Genomic DNA, 9,741 nt, shown 5'->3' with positions numbered 1-9,741 from the left:
AAAGAACCCAACAGATAGCATCCAGTCACTGACTAGTGTCAGTGTCTTTATAGCAACCCTCATACAAAGCAAGCATGTAGCGACAGTGGAGAGGAAAACCCCCTTTTAACAGGAAGAAACCTCCAGAGGATCCTGGCTCTGGATAAGCAGCCATCCGCCATGACTCACTATCCCAGTTAAGATCTGAAATCAGTGTAGATGGTCTTTTGGTCTCACTGACTTATCATTTGCCGCCCTGTGTTGAGGAACCACTTGTTTTTATTCCCTCTATGTCTGATGAAGCTTTGAATTGGTGGGCTACTAGAGGCATACACTCTATATGACTTGTATATTGAGGGCACATTTGCCTCCTTTGATCAACTGATGGTCAAATTTCATGTTCAGAACTCACAATTCTTGAAGTACTTATAACTGACACACTTTATTAAATCTAAATTTTGAATGTTTTCCTTTGTGCCCATCTAGGAATTTACTTGGTGAGATTTTTGACTGTCAGACATCTACTAAGAAAGTTCTGAGTAAACTTTATGCCCTGCTTAGCTCACATCATCAGACCAATTTGGATGTTTTAAAACAAAAATGGAATCTGGACTTGGTGTTGGAATAATGGAGGAGGTCTGTGTGAGACACAGTGTTATACAGTTTAAAGTGATGCATCCTTTGCAACGGCCCAACGGCATGGTCTCGAAAAATCATATCAGACTTGGACCCAACATGTGAACGTTGCAAAAGATCACCTGCCAAACTTCTTCACATGCTTTGGAAACTACATGAAACTACAGGGATATTGGGGGCCTATCTTTGATGCACTTTCCAAGATTTGTGGCACCACTGTGCACCCAGACCCTTTGACTGTTTTATTTGGAGTGGTCATGCTGGATGTTCCTATGGTTATGGGACAGATGGGCATGCTTGCCTTCTGGAGTTTCTTTGTCATTTGTTCTGTTTGAAAATTGTGGAAAAAGTTAAAGGGGTACCATGCAACTCTTTCATATTCGTAAATCATTTTCATGAACCAGTATGTGCCACAATGACCCTTTAGAGGGCTAGTGAAAAATCACTCATCCCCTACCATCCCCTTTGGTCAGAATACCACACTTGCGTCTTCAGAGTATCCCGACCGCTCCCCAAAGTCACACATCTTGCGTGAAGCAGTAACGCTTTATGGAAATCCATGTTTACACCTCAGGGCAGATGAGCTACACCAGGTTGGCATTTATTGTAATATGTTTATCACAGTGGAGCATCAGAAGAAACAATGAAAACATTTATTTTATAGAGCTAATAAAAGAAAAGGAACATCAAACCATAGTCAACATTGGGAGTTTTCTGAATCACAAGAGCTCAGAGACAAATAAGGACTGAGACTGGATGCAGACCCAATATTCATCCTGTTTGTAAATTTTTGTTTTGTTTGTGCATGTTTTAACTTTTCCTGGGTTTGTAATTATTTATAAATATGTTTGTCAGACGGTAGTGATCACATGCCTTTTCACCACGATCATAAACTCTCTCTAAGACCTACATACATGTTCTTCTTATCTGGCAAATGCTTGGTCATTGATGCTTTCTCTTCTCTAATCGAGGTTCTTGTATCCTCACACACCATCAAACCATCAGCATGCTGCCAGCTCTCCCGGCCATGGTCCTGTTGGCTAGCCGCTCGTAGCTTGTAGAGTAGCTTGCATGTCTGTGATCACTGAGCGCTCTGACCTCACATTTAGGTTTGCTGGAACGTGACAACCTTTCCCTGTGGTCACATGATTCCTCCTCTCAGAGGTCATATTATTTACCAGGAACTCTCTTAGTCAATAGTAAAGCAGCTAGCCGACATGCATCCTGCAGTTGAACGCAGCTGATTTGTTTGATTTAGTGATAAACTGTTCCTGTAGAAACTAATGAAGGCTGAGGAAATAGTTCAGCAGTTAGATTAAAGATATGCAGATGTTTTTTTCTTCCAGGTGGATCATCTAAACCAGGGGTGTCAAACATGCGGCCCGCGGGCCGGATCCGGCCCGCAAGCGGGTTAAATCCGGCCCGCGAGATGGTTGTGTAAACTTTATTTTCATACTTTACAATGTAGAGTGAAAATAAACTTATCATTGTGAGCAAGTTTTCTCTGTAATGAGTATAAATAAAACAAAGCTGCGCTCAAGGCTCACACAAGAACTTGAATCACATCCTGAAGTCGGCCGCCACTCAGGATGTGACTTCTGATGTCGATGTGCTGGTGAAAGCTAAAAGATGTAAAGTAAAATGAGTCAAATATACTTTAAGTGCTGCATGAAACTGATCTAGCAATGTGACCTGTAAGCTCTTTGAATCACTAAGGAATGTTTTTATTTGTTGATTTTTTTTTTCAAAATTTCAAGTACACATCAGGTGTTGTACTTGTACTACACTGTCCTCAGGCTCCAGCCTTGTTTTATATTGATTGTATTAAAACAAAGAAAACAATCTGAAGTATTTTTTTTTATTCACCGGTCCGGCCCACTTGGGACTAGATTTCCCTCAATGTGGCCCCTGAGCTAAAATGAGTTTGACACCCCTGATCTAAACCATTGGTCTGCATAACTGTCAATCACTCTTGTGAAGCCATCGCAAGGCTGTCATACATGCTAGCTCCTCACTCCTGGGTAAATTTTCACAACGTGCACATGCGCACCCTATTTATAACTGTTTTACTTCTTCGTTCTAACAGGGTTCTTTTAAAAATTGCTGAAAGTCACAAGAAAAAGAAGTGTTTATGTCTAAGATAAGAAGAGAAAGGCATTTGAAGTGAGAAAAAATACCAGATGTTTTTAGTAGACTTTTTTCAATGATGGCGTGTGCTGAAAGAGAAGATTGGGCTCCCCAGATGCTGCTGTCACCAGTTTGCTGTTCGACAGGTAAGATAAAGTTCGACATGCCAATTGGAGAAATGCATTTCAGATTACTGCTAGAAGTGGCGAGTGCAAGGTCGGCAGCTACTTGTAGACGGAGCGTGCACGGTAGAGTGGTGCACACGTGCATTTTGCAGAATGCGGAGAGGGTGATTTTTTTGTGAAAATCCGAAAGAATGTTCACATTAACTTTAAGGTGTTAAAAACGTACGAGGATGAGAGTTTCAGTTTTGATTTTACAACAGTGATCTAATAATGGACTCGAGAGGCTAAAAACAAGCTAAAACCGCATAGTTTGCCTAAAAATACCTTGTTAAATACCTTAATTTGTTTTAGGAATTCTTAGTTTCTGTATAGAGGTTCCAAAATATGATTAAGGTTGGTAAGAAATCAATTAAAACTGAAAAAAATCATTAAAGACCCTAATATAAAATTGTTGTAGCTGAAGATTAAACCCTTAAACAGACATAATATGCAAACCAAGCTGAAACTGTGTCTGGTTTTCATTATGGATTTTGTTTATTTAGCTTTTTATTATGTTTGAATGGTTCGACCAGGCATTTTGGGGCTTTCATATTGCCTTTATAATTTTCTGTTTCAGAAGTTAAGAGGTTTGTTAAACACCACATTTGTGCACAAAGTTTTAGATGCAACCTGCAAAAAAGCACCAACAGAATAAACAGATTTAGGAGAATTGCATTCTGATTATGCATGATGAGTATAATCCTGCACCAAATGTTAGACACGTGGTTGGAAAATTAAAAGTTATTTTGAAATGAAATGTCACATATTTTAAAACCTGGCATGCAAAGTTGATTGTTTTTTTTTTCATGAATTTTGGTTCAAACAACTTCATCATTATAAGAGAGTATACCTGTTTGAGTTTTGTCTGCACAACACTGTCAGTCATGTGTTGTAATATTTGAAGTGGTCAATCACAGCTTCAAAATGAAGGCCTATGAATTTACCAAGTGCTTAATTAGCACCTTCTCACATAACCCACTGTGCATGTACTCATTAGCAGAGTCTAACACTGATTATTATTGTCATCCTGAACATCAGATTCACTTTGAACAGCAAGCAGAAAGTACCTTTTTTAAATTATTGCTTCAAATTGCCAAGTGAGTCCCTGGCCAATGCAAATTATCATAATCTACTTTTGGTAAAACAACCATCTGTGCAATTAAATAGTTTGTTGATGGTGGTGTTTGTTAGTGAGGCATGACACTTTCTTGCTCCTGAAGATGGGGGTTTGGTTATGAGTGTGTGTGTGTGCGTGGGGGGGGGGGGGGGGGTTACACAGGAGGAATCAGGAGTGTCTTCAGAAGAAGGGTTGCCAGGGAGACCAGCCTGGACCCCTCCATTCTCCCTGTCCCCCTCTCCCTCCTCTCTCTGTTCTAAAGGTGCATCAGTAATGAATCCAAAAGTATTTCAGGAGCAGTTTTAGTCTGTGGGTGAAGAAGCCCTCCTTCTACCTGCTGCTCCTCTGTGTTTTCATAATGCCACCAATCTCAATTTCACGCCTGCCACAGTCAACATCAAAAGGAAGGAGTGGGAGAGAAAAGTAAAAAACAAACAAAACAAAACAAAAAAAAAAACACTTCCCTTGAGCTTCTTTGTGTGTGTGATGGGGTGGGGGTGGAAGGGATGGGGAAACGTATGGGGACTTAATGGTGAGAGGTGCTCATACAGCTTATATATATATATATATATATATATATATATATATATATATATATATATATATATATATATATATATATATATATATATATATATATGTGTGTGTGTGTGTGTGTGTGTGTGTGTGTGTGTGTGTGTGTGTGTGAAATCTCTTGGTCTTATTTACCCCCTCCTCTGGATTGAAGACACGCAGCTCTAACTTCCTGGAAACCTTGCTATGAAGCGATGCCAATCTCTCCCCGTTTTCCTGCCAGCGGAGTGACGTCTCGCGTGGAAAAAGGAGGGGGGGCTGGAAAGTCGGAGCGCGCACTGAATCTCTCGCTGCGACTCATCTGGCGTTAAATGCGACCGGTCGCAGAGACGCATAAAGTGTCGGAGACTAAATTAGCGGTATTTTTTTTATCAGTCCTCAGCTTCGTGATCGCTAATTTGCTTCTCTCTCTCTCCCTCTCACTCTCTCTCTCTTGAGACTGGAGATGATTCTGCACCCCTGGGAGACGGAGACCACAACCGAGCAAACCATCCCTCCGCTTCCGTGGAGTTGTTCTGAGCAAGAAGAATGTCACCCACTTCTGCCGGTCCAACATCCTAAGTGCTGATTTTGGAGATAATTCCTGGGAACCTTCTTGGGTATAATTGCGTTTACAATGGTGTAGAGATTTCCCAGATCCTAAAGCGACGCGTTTCATTGTGTTTCTACTTGGATTTAAAATAAATGGGCATAATTAGGCCAGTTAATCAGCGGAGTGAGTGATAATCTCTGTTTAATGGATGCAGCTTCCTTTTCGGAGGGAGCAGAATTACCGTCGGGAGCTTCAGTATTCAACAAGCTGCGCCGCTTGCTCCTGGCTGCAAAACGATAGGCGCAGTTTGTCTGAGCCGTCCACTCCGTCTTGCTGGATCTCCCCTTTGGTGACAAGAATGGATGTTTTTTGTTTTTTTTATAACAAACTCATCACCAGCTGATTGCATCATTCTTTAAAGAAAACAACGAGAGGAAAAGAAAAGTTGACTATGGCTCGTCCCGGTGTGTGCGTCAGACTGAGCTCTATATGGAGGCTGCTGTGGCTCGTGAGTACTATGGTAGATTTCGCGCGTTTTCAAGAGACTTACGCACCACATTCGATACGGACTCATGGGCACCTGACCCTCGGAGGACTCTTCCCGGTGCACTCGAGAGGAGTCGACGGTTCGCCGTGCGGGGACCTCAAGAAGGAGAACGGAATCCAGCGGCTCGAGGCCATGATGTACGCTTTGGACCAAATTAACCAGGACGAGCAACTCTTACCCAACATCACCTTAGGCGCACGGGTGCTGGACACTTGTTCGAGGGATACATACGCTCTTGAGCAGTCGTTAACTTTCGTGCAAGCCCTGATCACGAAGGACACCTCCGACGTGAGGTGCACCAACGGGGAGCCACCGGTGTTTGTCAAGCCTGAAAAAGTGGTGGGAGTCATCGGAGCCTCGGCCAGTTCAGTATCGATCATGGTTGCCAACATCCTACGCCTCTTTCAGGCAAGTCTCCAAAAGTGTCCGTTCAGTTCATGTTTTTTTCCTCCAGTTTTCACCTACACCGTGAACAATCCTCTGATAAGTGTGCGCTTCTGGGGACAGAGGAAGCTATGCGCCCACTCTTCCACCCCTCAGAGAAGCAGACCCAGAGAGAAACAAGTAAAAAGTGCTCGTCTCACAGAAATAAAAGCCTCACTTTCCCTAATCTAACGAGCATCTGTCTGCTGTTTTCATCTGCTAATAGATTTAAATTCAGAGTCGTTTTCAGCGACGGGCCTGCCTAGTTTAAAACATGAAAGGCAGGTGGTGTGAGTTTGGAAGCCATTCCAACCCACTACACTGTGTGGATGCGACAGCTGAGAGTGCTGTTGCATGTCCCCGGTGGTGCTGAAAGAACAGCTCCCGTCTGTTCCAGTCTCACTCCGGAGTCTGGATGAGTGGGCATTGACAGCCTGACACAATCACACCCAAACTCAACAACCCCCTCCTGAGAATAACAGGCCTATTTCATGTGATTGCACATGATTATGCGCCTCTCCTGTAGTGGGGGCTGCAGGCGTTTTTTATAAACTGTTTTAAACCGAAAGCCCTGATTTGTGGTCGAGTTGGCTCCTCTCTGCACCAGGCCTCTCAGCAGATTGAGCTCGTTTCAAACTCTAGGCGGCCTAATTGAGCCGAATAGGTGCAAGTCAATGAAACGTATTTGCACTGCTTGTTTAAAAAAATGACTAAGCTTGGGTTTTAGGACCCAACAACTCTGTTGGCTGGGAGTCATTTGAAGTAGACTCACTGTTGCTTCTGCTGCGATAGAATAGGAAGCAGCAGCGGGGCACCAGTACACCAGATTAATTATTTAAAACACATCTCCATGGCAAAATAACATCACTTGAAATCCGACATAGTTGCTCTCTCTCTCTCTCTCTCTCTCTCTCTCTCTCTCTCTCTCTCTCTCTCTCTCTCTCTCTCTCTCTCTCTCTCTCTCTCTCTCTCTCTCTCTCTCTCTCTCTCTCTCTCTCTCTCTCTCTCTCTCTCTCTCTCTCTCTCTCTCTCTTGGTGTTGAAGCTGGGAAGGATCATCAGGCTTGCAACATTTGTGTTAATGACTTGTGGTTGCAGATTGCAACTCACAGGCTTGTCATGCAGTGTCTTGTTTCAATTCAATCAGACGGACATGGCTCTGGCAGTATCTGTTTAACTGCAACTGTAAGACCATCAACGTACTTAACAAGCTCTTAGCTTCCCCATCCTCCTCCTCCACACACACTTATTTATTTATCTACTGGCTATTTTGTGGGTTTTGAGGCTCATTGGGCTAGACAGATGGTCCCCACCACAAGTTCCTGCTTTGGCTTTGGCTCCCTTGTTGTACACTGAGTTATCATTTTCATTTTTTATAATTGCAGTTTGGTAATACGAATCTGCCATTCTTTGATGAATGATTGGCCTCTGTTTGTTTATCTCTTTTTGTTAGTCTTCAGATGCTTTGTCAAGCAAAGTGCAAAACAAACGTTTGAAGTCACAAGAAGACAGATCAGTTCCTAATTCTCCTTCCTCCTCTCACCAGTTGGACCTGCACGTCTGCTGCAAGCCTCAAGCTGTCAGAGTGTAGGTGTAGTTCATGCGCGATGTGGCGCTGAAGCTCAGGCGTTGTAATCAAGCTTGAAGAATCTGTGGAGTGACAGCACTTGTCATGCAGTTTCATCCATCACTCTGCTTTTCTTCTCATTTCCCCAAAGTGTTGCCAGAAAGCGAGATTAAATCACCACCATCATAAACGCACGCCGAGAGAAGAGGAACTCAGTTCTCACAAACATTTTACACGTCAGCATACTTTTTGTTCTCTGTGCATCAAGTTATATCATTAATGTTAAGGATGCAAAAATTAATATCAGTGTACCCGGTTCTGCTGAGAGCTCCCAGCATGTTTACTTTCGTTAGTCTTTCAGAATTTGATTGGTATGAGACAGAAATTACAAGTGTCATTTTCAGCAGCAATTCATGAGCTATTAGCAGAATCCAAACAGGCATCAAAAGCTTGAGAGGACACCTGTTAAAGTGTAATTAAAGAAGAAAACAAAAATAAGAGACACATAATGAGCTCTAGAGGAAGAGGCTTTTCGGGGCTTATTTAAGCTTTTTGAGTCCCAAGGAGAAGCACTGGCATGAAGCCCTCCTCTTCCCAATTTGTCATCAACTTTAAAACCATTCATAATAATGTTCTACTTTAGCTACTGTGGTTTGTTGCTGATGTAAGTCAGGTGTTTAAAAATTAAAATTTTATTTCAAATTACTTTTTTCAAGAGCAATAAGTCCTTGGTTCACTTGATCTGTAGCTGTGGATGTTAGCAGCTTTTGTTATACCCTAACCCTAACCCTATAACAAACATTGCAAACAAATATCAACATTTATTGGCTTGGCTTAAATATGCATGCAGATATGCATAATTAAATTTTCCATATTGAAAAACAAACAATAACAACTTGTTTTCAGATACACGGAAGCTCTCAGGTCCAGATAATCACTAGTACATCGCGTTTGAACAAAAACAAACAACATTTGAAATTTATTAGGCAAAACTTCCATTTACAATATTTTATGTAGTCATAATACTTTTAAAACATTTAGATTTTTTGTGTCTTAGTATCATCGCATCACGTTCTTAGGAGCATGAGTCAGTCATGATCAACTCATCTTCTTCGGTTAAAAAAAGCAGATTAGTTCTGATCGAACAGATGAATCATCATCCAGTCACAATTAGGCCAGATACAAAGTGTCTTAAACCAATGCCATATGTTACCAGTTTATGCAAATCCTACTTTAGACACCTTACATGCCAGAAACACTTATTTTGACAGAAATGTTATCAGGTTCCAACCTGGAAGGACACTGTCTGGGATTTTTGCTGCAAAAAGTATTATTCTTTGTGCATGATAAGAAATCTTTGGATTTTTTAAAGGAATTACTAAAAATAAAATGTTAAGGTTAAAGTAGTTTGAAGACAGCAGAACCACTGTAACTGGCCCGGGTGCTAATTCGGGTGCCCAAGGTGCTAGAACACATCATAGATAGACATACAATCATGAAAAGAGAAGTTAAAACACCGAAAATAAAACATAGAGCATAAGACAAAGGAATTAAACAATGAATAAAAGTGAATTAACAATAAATAAAACAGCAATTAAAAACAAGAATTAAAAATTTAAAATCAACCCAACTACAAACGTCTTCTGGAAACGCTAAATGAAAAAAAAAAGATTTTTCAGTTGACTCTTGAAAACCGGCAAACAGGTAAACAGCCTAATTGCAGGTGGCAGCTGGTTCCACAGTGATGGGACTAGACCCGAGAAAGCCCAGTCCCCACGAGTTTGACACTTACTGCGACGGATGACAAGGAGGCCCTGATCAGAAAAGCGCAGAGATCGTGAAGGTTAACATCTCTCCAGGAGCGCTGCCAAGTAAGGAGGGGCATCTCCTTGAAAGACAATGAAGACTTATGAAGCATAACCCTGGCTTTCCACTGGAGGTGAAAGTGGCGTTTAACGAAAAAAATGCATTTTATTTGCGAGTTTCCTCCAACCAGAAATTATTCTGCTGCAAAACCGGAGTGAACGAATTTCACACTGCTTGGCACGTAAGGTCACTAGATCATGGGAGAGTTGCA

At 41.7% G+C, this 9,741-nt stretch overlaps 1 protein-coding gene across 1 annotated transcript in view; it reads left to right on the top strand.

The window, feature by feature from the left end:
- The first annotated feature begins 4,752 nt into the window (after positions 1-4,752).
- Positions 4,753-9,741, top strand: part of LOC107390975 (metabotropic glutamate receptor 7) — a 109,641-nt gene continuing 104,652 nt past the window's right edge. Inside the window, exon 1 of the mRNA XM_070545061.1 lies at positions 4,753-6,083. Within this exon, the coding sequence (XP_070401162.1) occupies positions 5,580-6,083 (504 nt within the window). The 5' untranslated portion in view covers positions 4,753-5,579. The remainder of the gene's footprint in view (positions 6,084-9,741) is intronic.

The sequence above is a fragment of the Nothobranchius furzeri genome, chromosome 15, assembly GCF_043380555.1.
Source record: "Nothobranchius furzeri strain GRZ-AD chromosome 15, NfurGRZ-RIMD1, whole genome shotgun sequence".
Classification (NCBI taxonomy): Eukaryota; Metazoa; Chordata; class Actinopteri; order Cyprinodontiformes; family Nothobranchiidae; genus Nothobranchius; species Nothobranchius furzeri.
Note: the sequence above shows the minus strand (reverse complement) of the source record. Positions and strands in the feature narration are given on the sequence as shown.